Here is a 19,235-nt window from a genome sequence, read left to right as displayed (position 1 = left end):
ATTTTTGCCACAGCAATATAAAATGGTTACAGCTTCTTAGAGCATCTTGTCTCTCCCCTTTTGGAGTTCTTTTGTACTCCTGGATTTTTGCTATTGTTACAGTCTTTATATTAGTGTCTCATTTAACTGGTTTTATACCAAGGATAATATCTTGTTTACTTCAGTCCACTTCAGTCTCCATGGTCTTCTGTGCAGCGCTAAACTGCATCTGACTCTCTAGATAGATAGATAGATAGATAGATAGATAGATAGATAGATAGATAGATAGATAGATCAGGCTCACATGAGCCTTTCATTCACAGCAGTGATAGTCAGAAACTAAAGAATATCTTCTCTCACATTTTTGGAGCAGATAAACTGTAGTAAGGGAACATTAGGGACCCATTTTGGGGAACTGCATTTTGAAGATATGTTCGAAGACAGAAATTAAGACATAGCAAAGGAGTGATAACCCTTGTTCTAGTGTTAAATAAGCTATAAATCAATAGGCATAGTACGGCACAAAAATAATATTCTTTTGCCAAATAATGATAACAGATAACAAGATTCTTTAGCTTGAAGTCCATAGTGGTCTTCACATGCCAGATTACTTCATTCTGAAGTTTAGGTCATAAATTATCTTTCAAATTTTATATGATGACTATATGTTTAAATTTTCTATTAAATACTTCTTTGGCATTTTTTCCCTCCTTTTTTCTACCTTTTGACAGTAAACAAACAAACAAACAAACAAACAAAAAAAAACAAACTAGCTTCTTTGCATAAACCTATTCTTCCAAATTCTCAGATGATTCATTAATCACTGTTCCTGTATCTTCAGCAGAATTAAATTAAGAAAAAAGAAATTACTTGTTATTCTCTCATCAGACCAAACAGAATGCTTGAGACCTGACCAGGCAAAACACGTGCCAGCATGCCTTTTCTGTCTGCATTTGAAAATGAGTGGTAGTGTTTCAGAGTTTCCACCTAGCATTCCCAGAGTATCCATGAGATCTAAATGCTTTAAGCTGGCTGTTGGTTATTAATTTTACTTTACCTATTCCATAGGAGAAAAAAATAAACATAAATTTTAATGCAAGAAAATAATAGTCTCTTACATTAGAATAAATTACTGTTCTCACAAATAATTTATATCCTTTTTTCTTACTTCATTCAACTTTCAAAGAACAAAGGTTAATCTTTAGAGTGCTAATCTGTAATAACAAGTGATAAAAGAAAAAGGCATAAATCACTAGTTTCAAAAGCATTGGAAACCCAACTAATAACTTGAAATAGATACTGTTCTTTAACACTGGACTCCCCACCATACAGAGCATAAGGAAAAGTAATTCTGTGAAGAGGAACCTTTGGAATTTCAAATTATTTCATTATAAGCATCTAGTTTTAATAGGCAAATGAGCAAACTGAAGAACCAGAACTTTCCTTTCTAGAACAGAAAACGATACTCAAGAGAATATGGTTTCAGCCTTAAGGATAACAAAAAAAACGCAACAAAAACAACAAAAAAAAACCACCCACCCACCCACCCACCTCAAAAAAAAAAAAAAAAAAAAAGAAAGAAAAAAACACCAACCCCCAGTAACAAGCAGATTATCCAGCTCATTGTACAGATGCAAATGAAGCCACCACTAAAGATCTGTGCAGGGGATTCAATCCTCCTTTTGACCTTAGCTCTTACATTCCAGTTACCTGCTTTGTTTTAAATAGTTGTTCCTCAGCCAGTGAAAAACACCTGCTGTTTCCATAGACGTTAATCTCTCTGCAGCTAACAGGAGCTCTGCTCCAAGAGCTCTTTCAGAAAATATAAGGATTTAGGATGCTGCAGACACCCATTTTCTTGGGCAGCCAGAGCTTATTCACTTTCCAAATCACGTATCATATCATATCATGCAGATATACCCACAGAAGGATGGGATAAACATGACATGGCAAAGCCTGCAGACCCCTGGCAAAACCCTTATTCCCGTATTTGTACAATTCAGGTCACAAAATATCACAGAGATTCTGAAATCAAAAATGCCAAAGGCTCCATGGAGACTTTAATGACATTTTCTGAACATTTGTGGACATTTTACACACATTTTAAAAGTGTGTTCTGTATACTAAGGGAATGATACGTGTGTACTATACCAAAGGTGGGGAGGGAGTTGTGGTTAATGAGGATTTATTGGCTATTGTGGCACCTGAGTGTGATGTTTCCCAGAGAAGCTGAGTATGTCCCATACTTTGTGGTGTTCACAGAGCTTTGAGTAACCTGGTTTAGTTGAAGGTGTCTCTGCCACCCATAGCAGAGGGGTTGAACTTTAGCGGTCCTTTCTAACGCAAATCATTCTATGATTCCCTCTGTTGGCTTTGTTCAGCTCACAAAGGTTCACAGCAAAACTCAGGAGCAGAGCATCCAAGTCCATCTGTTAGGACTTGAATAACATTCAGCCAAATACCATGATATAAAGTCAAGCTGAAACACTGTGCAGATTGCAAGAAAGCACATTAAGGATTTCTTTCACATTGTGGGGATAGATACAATCTCAGAAGAATTTGTAACAGAAACTCAGGGACTCTGTTTTCGCCAGGAAGGCTTTCTACCTAAATGGTAACTTTCTCACAGGCAGTTTCAAGGCTTTCTTCTCCCCCTCCTGCATAGCAAGAGAAGTTCTCAAACTCTCTGATATGTGAAGAGAGAGGTAGCCCTAACAGACATACACAGAGGCCTTGGGAAGGTGGGGGAGAAACAGAGAGAATAAAAGGGGCCTTGAGAGGCAGGAACTCACCTTTTTCCTCCCTGAGGCCCTGTGCACAAACCACACTGTTAGGTTTTTTGTGTTCTGGCCTTCTAAATGAACTTTTTTTGAATTGTTTCCACTGCCTTGAGATTTCTGGGGATACCTGCGTATCTTACTTTGCAACATTATGGATTCTTGTATCTTGTAATCACAATTACAGAGCTGATGTCTCTTTCCACAAAGAGCCAGACAGGCACTCACAGGGAAAAGTGGTGGTCTGAAAAATAAAAGCTAGACACGATCCCAGTATGGGGAAACTGGAATAGTTTATTGAACACGAGAACACGATTTTAAAGGTATCTGAGGCTGGACATGTTAATGAAGGGGACGAGCTATGTTAATTATGGAATTACACAAGTTTTTACTGCAATTTCCAAATAGTTAATTTTTCTTTTAGTAGGATTACATGGGGAATATAGGGATTACAGGGGTTTAGACATGTTTTGATACAATCATCTCAAAAGTCTCTTCTGATTTCTGCTGGAGCCAGGCTTGATCCATAAGGTAGAACTTTAACAGGTCTTGTGAGAAGGGTCCAGCTCCTTCAGATCACGAGGTTTTTGTCAGCCCTTGTTTTCCTTTGCTGAAAGCTGGGTTTGGGCTCCCACAGGGAAAAGTGTGTAGTAACCAAAAATTATCAGAATTCTCCCCTTCTAATGGTGAGGTCTGTCCCTCCACCAAACTAGTTTGACAAATTAACATTTGTTACTGTCCATGACCACTGTTAATTCATCCTATGCTGTACTCTACATACCTAAGGAAAGAGTAGTAAATGACTGTCTTGAATGTGATCACAATTTTTTTTATGGCTGCTTCCCAGAACAAGAAAACAGCCCGCTGCACATGCTTAAGTTCTAATTATAAATAATAGTGCTCAACTTTTAAACCACCAAGGCTCTGCAGCTGATACAGCACGTATGGGATGATGGACCCTATTCCAGGTAAACAAGCGAGATGCTGTTAATGTGCACAATGCCTGGCAAAAAGGGCAACAGCCCCCATTAGGGCAGGGAGAAACTGCTCTAATATAAGTAATTTGCAAAAGAAGATTTCATTTCACATCTGAATTCAGAACAGGTATAAAAATAGGTTATTGTGTTTGGGATTGACATTTTAGATAATGCTTAGGTCAATAAAAGTCTCCTGATCCTCTTCATTCAATGCTGCTTCCCAAGTGTCAAATCCTTCTCCCCACCCCATGGCCTCTACTTTTTCTCCTAATAACAAAGCTGTTTTCCTCTTGTCAAGATATATGAAGTGATAGATTGTGACTTACGTAATTACAGCAGCTCATCTAGCTCAAACCAATGACCTCAGTTAATCACATAACTGCTGCCAACAATAACAAATATGAACAAAACCCAATTCTAAATAGAAAATTATGTCAAATAAATTAAAGAACAAATAACCCTGACGGAATCGCAACCTGCTCGAAGGCATTTTACAAGCAAACTTCATCTCAATAAATCCAATAAATTCTGTAGTTATCCTCTCAATATTGTTTTTATCCAAGCAGATGAAATTTTACAATGAATTTCAGAGAGAAACAATAAACTGCTACATAAGGAATCAAGACAATATTATATCAGCTCTTCTGTGTGCATAAGAGCCATCTCCAATCCAGGTGTTAAGTGGATTCATTTATATTGCCATATAAGAAGAAACCAAATTTGCCTGGCTGGATTTAATTTCCATTCCACTTATGGAGACTTCCTACTAAGTCTGAAAAGCATTTAAGCTATTTATGAACTTAAGTCTAAATGGAAAAATCTGCAAATCTCAAAATAATGGTTTGACTAGTCATTCAGGTTGTGAATACTCACCTCATCTATCTTATTTGGACTATCAATTTTAAAACAGGTATCTCTCTCCAGACAGGTACTGTGACCACCAACCTAGTGCTCTTGGGAAGTGTTTCCATTTGCGTTGCTGAAGCAGATCCATTTTGTGTAGCTGATTCACTGATTCAGATATAACCTCTGTCTTCTGTGTCTATAATAAGTACTCAGACTACTTCATTCCAATCCCTGCCCCAATATTTAACTTTCTATGAAAGGTAGACAGTAATGCATGAAGAGACAATCAGTTTCCAGCATCGGTTCTACAGTCCACTTGGAGCTGGATACAAACTACAATCATCCAAAGATACTGATTTCAGACTGGGGACTCTCCAGCCCCCAGTCCACTGTCTTGGAGAGCCTCAGATTTGCATCTGTAATGAGTTGACCCCGGTTGGACAGCAGGTACCCACTAAAGCCACTCTCTCACTCCCCTCTGCAACTGGACAGAGAAAAGAAAATATAACAAAGGGTTCACGAGTTGAAATAAGGACCAGGATCATCATCTCAGGCAAAACAGGCTCCAAGTGGGGATATTAATTAAATTTATTACTAACAGAATCAGAGCAGGAGAATGAGAAATAAATCTTGAAAACACCTTCTTCCACCCTTCCTTCCTTCCCAAGATCTACCTCTCTCCCCGCAGTGGCAAATGGGGGTTATGGTCAGTTCATCACAGATCGTTTCTGCCACTGCTCACAGAGAGGAGTCCTTCCCCTGCTCCCCATGGGGTCCCTCCCACAGGAGGCAGTCCTTCATGAACTTCTCCAGCATTGAGTCCATCTCAGTTCTTCACAAACTGCTGCCACGTGGGTCACTTTTCCATGGGGTGCAGTCCTTCAGGAACAAGCTGCTCCAGTGTGGGTCCCCCACAGGGCCACAAGTCTTACCAGAAAAACTTGCTCCAGTGTCGGCTCCTTTCCCTATGGGTCAGCAGGTCCCTGCCAGGACCCTGCTCCAGCATGGGCCTTCCACGGCGTCACAGCCTCCTTCAGGCATCCACCTGCTCCTCCATGGGCTGCAGATGGATCTCTGCAACCCCATGGTCCTCCACAGACTGCAGGGACACAGCTGCTCCACCATGGTCTGCATCACACTCTTCAGGGGAACCTCAGCTCCGGCTCCTGGAGCACTTCCTCCTTCTCCACTGACCTTGGTGTCTGCAGAGTTGTTGACATGTTCTCACTCTGCTCTTCTCTGGCTGCAATTTTAATCTGCAGAAAACCTTTTTTTCTCCTTCTTAAATATGTTATCACAGAGGCTAAATTTATTCAACAGCTAATAATTATCTCCTTTTAAGGTAACTGTACAGGAGAGACGGTGTCATACTCAGAGTATTACTAATACCATTATACTTAAGCAATTTATTTAAGGTAAATAAATCACTAACATCTCATCACCTAAGCAAGTTTTATAAAAATAGAAAAAAATTAAATAAAATCATGCTGCATTAACAACCCTGTTCAACTTTGGAAACACCTCAAAGCAATTCAGCTCAGGAAGAAAACTGCAAATCTTAATTAGAGCTTGTTATGTATCTACACACATGCAAAAACAGTCCTGCATTTCAGGATAACATGTTAAAAGACTTCTAACTCCAGCAAGCAGAAGTGAAAGTTAACCTCTTCTTAGCTCCAGAACTAGAGAAAGCAGGAAAGCTTCATCCTCCCTACTAACAAAGTCAGAAACACACACACACACACATACACACGTATTAAAAAAATAAAAAAAATTCTACCCTTACATTCAGTAGTCTACCAAAGCCTTACAAGCTTTTGCAGAATTATACTAGTTATATATATCAGGAACACAGATGAGGTAATTCACAGCAGTCAAGAATTAGGTTACATTGGCCCTCACTGTATGCCAGTGAGGGACAAACAGAATGAATGACAAAAATGAGGGAGGTCAGGTAGAACCCAGGTACTGTTGTACCATTTTTATACTGACGTGAAATGGGTCAGCATAGGAAAGTCAGTGGCACTGCCATCAAGAACCACCAGATTAATAAATTAGCACAGAATTATCTCTGAACACCTACTTACGCTACATATCTTCCCCTCATATCCTGATCTTCTTATGCACCAAATAAATTATGAGGCCACTCCGAAGGCACTGAATACCTGTGTGATGTTAACAGAACATCACTGCACTTAGATCAAAATGGAACTATTAAAAGAAGGAAAACAGCTTTGGGGGAAAGTATTTTTAAGACAACAGAAGTGACTTTCCCTATTATCTTCAAAAGAACATTACCATGGGAATGGAATAATGCAATAGTAAACAATACCTGAGTGGCTCAGGATGGTTAAGAGGGAAGTGAAGATCAACATATTTGACCACAGAGTTTCTTGGGTGCAAGAGAAAAACCAAATTCAAGTAACAGCACTCAAGTCTATTGTCATATCACCAGGTAGTTCATTCTATGCAAAAAACAAATCAAGCCAGCAGACTCTGTGACAAGATAATTATGACATACAAGTAAGTATATAAAAGTTGGTTTACTCTCCTACAGAATCAAATGAAAAATAGTTGTGTGAGTAAACAACTTAATTAAGACATTTTTAAATGTAGATCTAATACTGCGACCTTTCCCAGAAAGCCATGATTCTCACCTGGGAAAATAAAAACAGAGTATATCAGTGCAGTAATTAAGGCTTCAGTTATTCACCGCCTCATTAGTTCTGCCTGTGGTCCTCATGCTTAAGATTGTTTTTGTGGAAGGAGGCATCATCTACAGATACAGTGTACACATCTACCCTGCCTCATAAGCCGGTTCTTTGTAACACAGATGTGAGATTTGTGTCAGGACTTTCTGACACCTCTAATACATCACATCTGTCATGCTCTTAATTTGCTCTGACTCAAGGAAGAAGAGTTGGTATACTACCAAGACCCATTAGAAACAGAGATAACAATGTTTCTAAGTCATTTAAAATTCTTTGGGAGGTATCTGAGAGAGAGTTGCTGTCACTAAAGGTTCAGCAGCTGTAGGAAAATACCAGCACAAGAATAAGTTACAATACCCAGGTCTGGGAGCAATGTGCATAAACTGAAATGCCGGAAGTTTCATCTGAATACAAGGAAAAACTTCCTTACTTGGAGTGTGACAGAGCACTGTAACAGGCTGCCAAGAGAGGCTGTGGAGTCTTCTCTGGTGATATTCAAAATCCACTTGGATGCATTGCTTGGGGGCGGGGGGGGGGGGGGAGTCTCTTCTGAGGAGTAGGAGTTCCTTCAGGTCAAGTAAAAGCAGAGCAGGGAGCAGGGGTGTGTCTGTGGTTCCAAGCAGGAGGGAGCAGTAAGGTGTTTTCTGTTGTTGGGGTTTTGACATTAGCACTGTTGGTGTTACTGTTTGTTTTCTTATCTCATTGCTTCTTCCAGTAAACTGTTCTTATCTCAACCTGTGATCTTTACCTTTTGTGCCTCCAATTCTCTTCATCCCACCACAGGGGAGAGCGGGAGTGGGAGGAGAGAAGCAAGCAAGTGGCAATGTGGTTTCGGAGAGTCTCAGTGAGAGCACTAAATTGGGGAGTACCATTCCTAAACCACAACATAAAGCAATGCCCTGCACTGCTCATGGTGTCTGCTAAAAGAGTTGGGCACTTCTCATGAAAACCTTCTTATTTAATACAAACCAGTTACCTCTTGATGTCGTACCTTGGAAGGGAGGCTACATGGCAGCCTGGTCATTTTGCATGGCATAAACCAAACTATTTTCATAACAAACTAAATTGGCACACAGATTTCTTTTGTTTAACCTCTTTAGCTTATTACAAATCCCAGGCTGCAACAGTGGTGATTAAACAGCATTCCCAAGCACTGGTTTAAGCAAGCAGCATCACTAAGTTATTTATGTTACACAGGAGCTCCTGATAGTATTGCAATCTTTAACTCCTTCACTGCAAAGTTGTGCTGAGAAAAAGCACTGTCCTCTACTTTGGTCATCCCTTAGCACTCACCAGCCACTCATTTTCAAAAATGGAAGGAGAAGGGCAGGCACTTCTGCTAAAGTAATGTTTACTATAAGCAAATTCCCAAAGAGAATTTGGAGAAATTTAGAGAAGCTTTATGCAGACCCCATTGTAAAGATCTCTCATGGCAATTTTTGTATTCAAAATACAATAGCCAAAAGGTACTTTAAATAGACAGATGAGTTACTACTTGATCTGGCAGCAGAGTTTCTTAAAGCTCAGGAAAGTCAACAAAACCATTAATGGTTTATCCTTTGGTCATCATTGAGGAGCCCCCCTGAAAGGAAACCACTAAATACTTCTGCAGGTATATAAGGTATCAGTTTAACTTGTCAAAGACCAATACAAGGACACTGGGGCTTAGGAAAGGTGAACTTACCAAAACAGGAATCCAGGTAGAAGCTAGAGGCAGCTGTCCACTTCCCCCCAGCACCCCATAGTGCTCAAACATCCCCATTCATATGGACCTGGGTAATTACCAAGGATCCTTCAGACTGTGTCTTTCTGCTGTAATTCCCCAGCCAGCCTACAGAAGTGCAGCAGAATCCTTTAGATGCACAGATTCTTTGCTGCCAGTTATATTTATCTGCACAATCCCATTTAGTGAATGATGACCTCTAGGGCATGGCACACATGTCAGGCTAAAGGTAGAAAGCCACAATACTATTGACAGCCCTTTGAGTAAGTCTCAGAAGCATCATTTGATCAGGACTGACTCTATTTCACTCACTCTCCAGGCACTTTAGTAGGTAATAGCTTGCCTGCCACTTCATAAAATGACAAGTTTTATCTGCAATATCTAACAGCTTCACATAATAGGAAAAAAAACATAATCAAGACTAAAAAAAGTAGCCTTAAAGGAAATACAAACAACTCTCACCCCTGGAAAAACTGCATGGAGCTCTTTATCCATAACTTCACCAAGAGGAAGTATTATCTCTCTTGGCTTACCTGGTGTTTATGCCTCAGAGGGAGCAGGTTTTCCTGCGGTCATGGTGGAAGAGAGAAAAAAGAAGCTGTAGGTCTGCTTACAAAAGGAGACAAATTGGCAGCAATGAAATACATTCAGTACAAGCCATGCAACCCCTTCTGCTGCTTTGTCAGGCTCCCAGAAAGCCAGGAGGTTAAGTGGGAACGGAAAGCAGTTCCTCACTGCCCTAGCAGTAAGCACTTGTGTCCAGACACAACATTGAACTAGACAGCTAATCCAGACACATTCAGGAGGAAAGTGAAATGGCTACATGTGTGTTATGATCTGGTTATTAAAATTATTAGAAATGCCTCTGCCCGAATTGAGGTACAAATGAGACCAGATGCCAAAGTCAACAGTATGGGTTTTATTTAATGGTAAATGTGATACAGAGGAAGAGAGATAGAAAGAATTAGGAAAAAGGAGGGGAGGAAGAAAGAAAGAAAGTGACAGAGAGAAATTAAAACAGAAAATGTATCACCACTCTTTGTAAGCCAGCGGTGTCCCATTGGTCTGGTTGTTCTGGTCTTCTTGGTGGTGAGGGTCCCACAAAACAGAGTCCAATGGATCAATTAATGTTCAGGAGATGCCAGGCACCTCCCCTGGGGGTGGAGGGGAAGCTTTGTAGTTTCTTGTGACAATCTTTGGATTTGTTACCTCTCTTGGATCACATGCAGTCCTCTGGTGGTGGAAGGCTTCAGGAATGAGTTGGGGGGGGCGTTTTGTGGCTCTTTGATGGTTTACGAGCCCTTCTTAGCTGCTTCTCACATGAATGTCCCATGTGTATGTGGTCTTCCCAGAGCAGGGATGTGTGTGTGTGTGTGTGTTTACTCCTTCGATTTGGCGTGGAGAGATTTATTTCACCATCACACCTCCTCCACCACTGCCTGGGCCTTGTTTACTTCTCCTCAGACCAGAGATGATTAGACAATAGTCTTATCTCAAGTCCCCAGTCCAAATTCCAGTCAGGAGGCATGGAGGGGGGACACCTTGGTGGTTGCACAGTTATTTCTTTGCAGTTTGACAAAAAGTCTTTCTGTGATTTTGACAATTTTTAAGACATTACCAACATTTCAGTCCATCACAATGTGCGCTACGCTGAAGCCTCAGCATGCATCCTGAAGGGGTTTGGTTTGTTGGATTTTCCTAAGGTAAGTAGTAGCTGGCTCTCTATAGAGTGGAAAACAAACCAACAGTATCAATTATTTTTCAAGTCTTGCAAAGCCACACCAGCTGTTGACAGCTCAAGGACAGCTTGAGATCCTCCACTTGCTGACCTCTTTTTGCATCCATTTACCTGACAAACATCCCCAGTTGGGGATAAGGGAGAAGCAAACAGCTCTAGAGATGTTGCACCATGGACATTTCAAATTAAACATGTCTTGAGAAACTGAGCAGCGGGAGGGGTAGATGGCACAGAGCAGTCTACTTTGATAAAGACTAAAATTTAACTTGCTCTTGCACAAGTCATTAGCATCACTCACAGAAGCTGCAATGGAGTTCCTTTCAGTGTTTCTCAAAAAGTGGTTTACACGTCACTGTTATTGATTTATGGTAAATATAAAAATTATGAGAAAAAAGTTACCTTTTTGTTACTTTTGTTATTATTTATTTATATCAGAATTTTATTTTAAATTGATAATATATTATCTAATTCTCTCAGGCTACTGAGTTCAGGGCACACAGATTAAATTTTAAGTATCATGTTGCTGATACTGTAGAGCCAGGGTCTTGTGAGATATGACCACAGTGAATGCAAAATATATCTATTACAAGCACTGCATGAAACAGGTCTTCAAGAATACGCTCTTCATAGTCATCATTTTTCAACATCTGTTCCTCAAGTTGTCTTGGGGCAGAAGGTGAGGAGGAACCTTTTAAAAATCTATTGCTTTCAAGTATTATATTTATTTTGTCTGGTGATCTAGGATGACTCTGTAGTATGAATTGGCTTTTTTAACCAAAATTGTGATTTTCCATATCTGGATACAGAAAAAATTTAAGCTGTAGTCTCACAGCCAGCAAGAGATACGTGTTTGCATCCCCATTGCTGCAGAAAAAACATGAAAAAAAAATCTTAATCACCAGATTAAGAGCAATAGGATAAAAATCCCGACTCTTTCTTTAGAAATAGCATTGACAGAATTTGAATCAGAATGTATAAGAAAAACAGGCAAAATACAACAAGACAGAAGAGGTATAAATAGCCTTTTCTTATTGGAGAAAACTATTTTTTTCCTGAAACATTTCCCTTATTCTAGGTCTCATCCATCATCTGCTTAACATAGCAAGACAATGTATTTAAATTGTGAAATTTTACCAATTCTAAGATAAATTAGGAATAATACAGAAATAACTAGATGACCCCTATGAACTGAAACACTAAGAGAGATGTGACATTCAGAAACACAACAGAAGGTACAATTTATGTATGTCCAGTAAAAGGACTTCACCAATTGAAGACATCCCAAGTGGATTTTCGTATTTCACCAGTGGTCTCATGCCCATAAACTTGGGTAGAAAAGAACTAGTTCTGTTCAAATGCACCAGCTGAGGAAGCCAGATAAAAAGTGATTCTTTGTAAATGCATTGTAATCTTCGTAAGTCTCAAAGATGAAGACATCCTGTGATCTTCCAGGGGGGAAAAAAAAAAAGTATTGCTGTGATCCCCACAGTGGCAGACTCATAATCCAAAGCTTTATTTTAGCCAACTAAACCTGACAGAACAGGCTTGTTTTGCACACCTCCTCACCATGGAAATTGCCTAGAGAAAGAAGACCTTTAAGTCCACAATTTATCATTTTTTCTTGCTACAAAATAATCTGATATTGCAGCAGTTCTGTGACTTCCAAATCAAAAGGTTTTTACAGTCATTGCCACAGTCAGCTACCTAATTTCTTTGCCTATTTCTTGGCAGAGCCGGATGTGTGCAGCCTTTTTAAAACAGTTATTGATGACACTGAAAAAGTTATTTATATTTTCAACTTGACAGTTTGTCTTTACACAGAATCCAGACACAGCAAACAAGAGCCTTGAAGAAATTATATTATAAATGTGCACATAAGGGCACCAAAGATGACTCTTGGAAAAACTTAATTTTTCCCTTCTGCATATTCAGTTTTCACACAGAGGTTCAAATTGTGTGCTTTCAGGAAAATCTGTGACTATCAGGTTAAAAATATATATATATATTGCCTTTGTGTTCACTTTTACATGAAGAGGGTTTTTGTTTTCCCCTTTAAATTTTGCCTCCAAAAAAATTACATTCCCATAGCACAGAAATGTTCTTGGATACAACCAAGAAACAGAAACAAAACACTCTGCATGAAAATGAGTCATTATTTGATTTTGTTATTATTATTATTTATAAGACTCCTTACTACACAGTAGTTTAGCTTACAAGCAGTGGTAAGGCCAAGCTGCAGGTCATGAAAAATATTCTTAAACAAAGGATATTGACAGTTTTTAGAACATGATTTGTGTTCACCGATGTCTGATGTATCTCAGAATCAGCTGTAGCAATGAAATACACACATCCCAAGGCGAGAAGACTTCAAAGGCAACACCCTAAATGCTGTACCTAACGTCTGCAAAACAGGTTCCTGCTTTCTCTGGAAATGATGATACCCTTGGTCATTTGAAAATTTGAACAGTAGTTTGGATTTTTTTATTAATCATATTGGAGTCTAAGAGGAAGCAAATACAATTAATAACATACCTGATCCCCATGAGAGCACGAGCTCTGTTTGCAGGTCTGACAACACGTGGTTCTAAAAAGACAACTCCCAACTCTTCTGCAGATGCTGCCAAATGGAAAAGCTAAAGCTTTTGGATAGAGATGAGTCAACCAAATCCCATCTGACTCCTTGTCACTCACTGGGCTAAAACCAGCATGTCATATTTGTGAAAAAAATACTGCCCCAGCAGTTCTGAGCATTAGAAACTGTTGACTGTCTTCATTTGTTCATGCAGGTGCACAAAGATGTTTCTGAAACTCAGATGAGATACTGAAGAGAGGTCTGATGTAGCATGGTACATCCAGTGCCTGAGCAGCCCTTCTCCTGCTCAGCCCTGCTTTTTTTCCAGAAAAGTAGCTCACAGTGGCCAAGAGCAAAATCTGGCCTCCTCTTCATCTGACTGCAGGCCTTAACATTTCAAATGACTTGTGGGAATAAACATTCACTTAACATATGATTAAAAGCATTTTCCTTAGTTCTAGGTGTCAGTACTGTTTTTCATCACAGATCCCCTCCATCCCTCCTACACAGAATTGTTACAGGTTACATTCTTTTCACAGTTGCTGCATCTCAAAAACTTACTCAAATTTATTTACCATTTAGATTTCAGACCAAACCCAAAGTTTAAAGACAATCATTTAAGCAGAAAAGCAGAAGAAATCTCAAAAGCAAAACTAAAAAGTCAGCTTATAAAGATTTCAAAGACTGTTACTTTCATTACAGGAAAATCAAACTCGATTTATTGTTGGATGGAACATAAGAATGAAATCAAAAGTTTGGAAAATGGTGAATTTCACAAAGAGAAGACTGATTACCCTAATTTGGAGGATCTCCTCACTTCAGAAGCAAGTTAGTCATCTGGTCCATGGCAGCTGATCTCTGAATCTTCATGTCACCGAGGGAAGCAAGGAAGCTGCTGGCACACGTTTCTCTTCCTGACACCAAGCTCTGCCCACACTGTCATCACACAGCCCTGAAGCAATCAATCTGCTACCATGGCATCTGCCTGCCTGCACCATGCCAGATTTTGGGAGAATGTGGCTGAGCAAGTTAAGCGAGCTAATGTGACCAGGTGAATAGTAAAAACAGTGCTCAGTAGCAAAAGTTAACACTAATTTTAACTTGTCAGATACAAAACAGATGCAGTAGAAAGTTTTATGAATTAGTTAATATTCAACAAAAACTTTTGATTTTCCTGAGTCCAAAGGTTAAAAGCTCCAGGACACCTCTGCCCTATTTTCTGTCTTGGGACCATGGATTCAAGGCCTTTCAGTGCCTACAGGTCTAGGCCTGCTACAGGATGGGAGACGAAGAACCTACTCTACAGCCCCCTGCTATGAAAAAATTCCCCAGGACCTCTAGGACACAGTGAGCACTCTGACTCCTGCAGAGACCTCAGCTCTGGCAACTTCAGTCCAAATTACTGGCTACACAGGAAATTCCTCCCCCACAGGTTTCCAGGCTCCTTAAGGTACAATTGTTGGCATCAACTCACTCAGACCATAACCCTTGAGCCACCTGAATCTCACCACTGGGGGCTGGAAATCTCAGGGCTTTCAGGTTTCACAGGCACTAGAGTATCAATACTGCACAGGGATATAAGTGAAACATCAGAACTACTTCTTTAATTAAAAATCTGTTGGAGATAGAGGTGGTAACTAAATGGCGGAGAACGCCAGGTATCACATAGCTTAGAAACAGGCCACATAATGAAGAATCAAACTATGCACAGAGTAATACCAGAAAAGCAAGAGAGGAGAATTTCTTTGTACAACACATGAACATAATACTCACAATACTGAAACATAATGTTTCAGGACAACCCTTGTTAAGCAATTTTGTTTCATGTAATGATTAGCTTGGTTATTTCTAGCTCCTCCAGAAATTCAAGGGGTTGCTAGTGGTAGCATTCATCATGTTTACTCATACAATTCAACCCTAAATCTCCTTACCAAGCAGTGTTTCAGTGCTCCTTTCAGAAAAGTAAACAACATACCTGGTTTTGAACATGGGGGTATATTTCTTCCCCATTCATGCCCCACCATGGTTCTTGGGCCCAACAATACAGGTGTAACCATAGGACAAACCCTTTATAGCATTTGCAAGATAAGTCTTAGGCTCTCCTTACGTCAACAACAAGTGACGTAATGAGAATCTGACTTGAAGAGCAAGGTACTTGGCATTAAGAATCCAGCTTTCACTCCGCGTGCATTTCAAAAGGCCTTACTTCAAACATATCTTACCTGCTCCGGCGGACTGAACACTTGCCAAATAGCCAAGACACACGGGATGTATGTCCTGAGCTTTAGCTTTATTGGAAGAACCCCATTCCCGTACTGACACCATCATACGATGCAAATAGAAGTGTGAAAGGCAGGGACGACTCAAAGACTCATTTCAAAAGCACTCAACTGATCCAAGACAAAAATGGCAGTGTAGGTGCACCCTTGTTCTCCCAACCAGTATCCTCCATCACTGTGGGAATATGCAGAGCTAAGATCCACTCATGTAAACTGACTAGTCTGAGTGAGGGTGAATTCTTTTCAAGTTTCAGCATCTATCCTCATGATACTGCAATATCAAAGGCTTTGCCTCCCATATGGAGAAGTAAACAATAGTCATTAAGCTACACAATCCAGTTTTAATTAAGCAGGCCGAGAAATCACCAGACCATAATCCCCTAACTGTCTTCTCTCTCCACTGCAACAGTGGTCAAATTTTAATTACGTATAATGAAAAAAAAATGTTCTCCAAATTTGCCTTTTCACTTGATAACAAAGTACTCTAAGCTTCCCCAGAGACTTGCACCACACAAGACTACCAACAAGATTATTTTTGCTCCTTTTTTTTTTAAATTCTAAAAATGAATTCCAAGAATATTAACTATGTAATGCTGCAAGTGCCTGGAGCCAGGCTTCTATCTATGCAACAAAACTGTTTTCACATGCCAATCCAAGATCATCTTAGATTTATTGATGCTTATATATTTTATACTGTCAAATTATAAAACACATAAAATACTGATAGCCAAATTTGTTATTAAAAAAAAACCACCAACTTGATCTCTGATCTACAGCCTCAACAGTGGTGTTATACTGCTGGACTAATAGTGTTGAGTGCACCAGTTTTCACTGAGGGAAGAGTGTTCATTTTCTTTTCCTCTTCTCATTTCCAGATTTTTTAATGTAGTCTCTAAGAAGAGAAGTACCCCACACTAAAAAAAGCCCCACCTATACATTTGCTCTTATATACAATTTTAAAACTGTTTTAAGAGTTGGTTTATATTTTAGTACCCATAATCAACATTTCTCAGGCTCTTGTACTTTCTATGGAACACCAAGTCAAATTTTGTCTGGAGACATATAAGGACTATTTGCTTTCCTTGGAAAGTGACAACACTGACAACCCACAAAAAGAAGAGAACAAATTTTCTGGGTTAATTATAACATCCATTATGGAAGGGACATCCTTTATTAATATTCTTTATTAAGAGAATAAATACATAAAACAAATGCAATATATTAGCCACATTTCTTCATATACATTCAGAATAGAACAAGAAGCTAATAGGCATAAGCATCAGAACTAGTTGAACAAATTTTTACCAAGCCAACAACACTAGAGGAAAGTTGGAATGTTTATGCACCAGTAGCAGAGAGGGAACATGTGATTTCAGTATTTTCTTCATATTAATTTTAAGACAAACATACTGTAGTTGTAAGCATGAACTGCATGAACTGACGGAAATGTTTAGCTCCGTGCGGTGGCCGTTTGAGGTTGTTCTGACTGCAACTGCTTTCCAAGGTATTCCCTGAAATACAGCAAAAAATTAGATTGAGAAATGTCCTGGAGATTGGGGAGTGGGATAGTGGTGGGAAGTATGAAGTAGATAAAGAAGAAAAAGCTTTAAATTCAGAATTATTCCTTCAAATAACGTCTACTGTCAACAGTCAACTGAAGCAACAATCAGAGTACCCAAGCTTTAGGTATCCATCAACTATCCCTATGAAAATAAAATACAAATCAAACATCAACAAAGCTGTCTAGAAAAGGTCAAAGCCCAATGGTAACATTTAGACACCCTGAAAACTGATACAGGACACTCACATGAAGCTCACAGATTTTGTTTGTTGCAAAATACATTTCAGAGGTTGTGGCAAAACATTTAAAAGTATTTCTTCCCATAACCCAGCTGCATGAGCACAAGTAACACCAATGACATACTGGCAATATAACCCATAGGCTAACAAAACAGACACTGACTGAATAACTGCACATTCAAGTTGGGAAAAAGAAGACAGAATCAATCTAGTCCCACAGTATACCAACACTTCTTTAAAGTGTTTTCTTCACCTGCATTTTGAAGTGCACTAAGTCACTTATTTTCTCTCTCTCCTCTCAGCCCAGGAAAAAACACTCCCCAGATTATTAGTATGTGCCTTGAGCAACAATATCTAAATTCTATGGAAAAATAACTGCACAATTCTTCCGGATGTTTCAATTCTTCAGTCTCTCCTGTGAAAGAAGATCAACACTTCACAGAACCACAAAAAAGCTGAAAGAAGTCTTTAACAATAATACTTGGGTTGCTGCCTGTTACAGAAAACACAATATTTGCACCACTGTATCAGCTGAAAGAGAGGTTTCAGGACTCGTGAAATGTAGGCGTTCTTTTTCCATTGCTGATCATACACTTAGCACCACGTTTTTTCTCACTACACAGATATTTCAACCTACACAGGTTAAACAGTAGAAGCAGCTCAGAGGAATGATGTTCAGAATGAAGTCTTAAAAAAAAAAAAATCCCCTAACTTGAGTATATGCTTTTGCTTTATTAAAAAAAAAAAAATTAAAAATATCAGTTCTTTTTGCACATTTCAAAAAATAGTTTTCAGCTTAGTGTCCTGTGGAACAGCTATTCCCTGTGCATTACAACTCCTATCACACAATGAAGTTCAGCACCTCAACTGCATCACCCAACACCCCTTTTCTCAGTTTTAGCATTAAGCATCCAGAAAACCAAAATTCCTGTAAGATACAATGTTACCTTCAAACATTACTGGCAAAGAAAATAACACAGAGTTTGTATGCTGAACCATATGCTACAATTTAGCACCTTCCTTCACAGCTTCATCAGGTGTTGCTGTAGAATGCTTGGGCTGCACTCAATAGATATGACTCTTGACCATAACAGGCAAGTTATCACCCTCAAAGTAGAGACTCCTGAGGGCAAAGAATGAAATGAGCTGCTCTTTTTTGTGGTTTTACAGGACTCAAAAGTGTACCACCAAAACAAACAAAATTTGAAAGTCATCCAAAAACACAGCCAGCAACTATGGAAGGTCTTCCAAACTCATCAAACATTGTCCTGCTCACTGGAAGTTATTTTTTTTCATTTGTTTCATGCCTACATGCATGTACTGACTCTAGTGTTTCTTCTCTGACGTCGAGCTTTGAAAGCCTTGACACTTGCTTCATACATGGCTCTGCTCACCGTATTACAAGCCCACAACATTACTTATTCTTAAAGCACAGATGAACCACATTGAATGTGAAATTTCTACACCATTACTTTGAAGTAGGAAAATCAATCAAGCTAACAATCCATAACACTACAACTGTTGCACAGCTTACACTGTTTCAGATGCATGATGAAGGCTCCCACCATAGTCCAGTATATTGAGAAAAAATCTCCATGAAGTCAGAGCAGTAGCACATTTTGTATGTACTTAGTGCCCCCAGAGACATATTCGACTTCTAACAACATACAGTAAGTAGAACAGTATCTTCCCTACGAAACCTTTTGTAGGTGTGAAGTTTAAGTCCATAGGCAAGGACAGTGGCACAAGACACTACCTGAAAATTTTATACTAATATATACTACATACCAATGGACTGTTGTCAACAACAATCAATGACAGAAGGGAAAGTTT

General features: G+C 39.3%; 1 protein-coding gene across 2 annotated transcripts in view; it reads right to left on the bottom strand.

Annotated features, from left to right (window-relative positions):
- Positions 1-16,729: 16,729 nt before the first annotated feature.
- Positions 16,730-19,235, bottom strand: part of ATP6V1H (ATPase H+ transporting V1 subunit H) — a 45,283-nt gene continuing 42,777 nt past the window's right edge. For both annotated transcript variants that reach the window (XM_032695164.1, XM_032695173.1), the window contains exon 14: positions 16,730-17,113. In XM_032695164.1, the coding sequence (XP_032551055.1) occupies positions 17,053-17,113 (61 nt within the window). In that variant the 3' untranslated portion in view covers positions 16,730-17,052. The remainder of the gene's footprint in view (positions 17,114-19,235) is intronic.

Source organism: Chiroxiphia lanceolata, chromosome 1 (genome assembly GCF_009829145.1).
Source record: "Chiroxiphia lanceolata isolate bChiLan1 chromosome 1, bChiLan1.pri, whole genome shotgun sequence".
Taxonomy (NCBI): Eukaryota; Metazoa; Chordata; class Aves; order Passeriformes; family Pipridae; genus Chiroxiphia; species Chiroxiphia lanceolata.
Note: the sequence above shows the minus strand (reverse complement) of the source record. Positions and strands in the feature narration are given on the sequence as shown.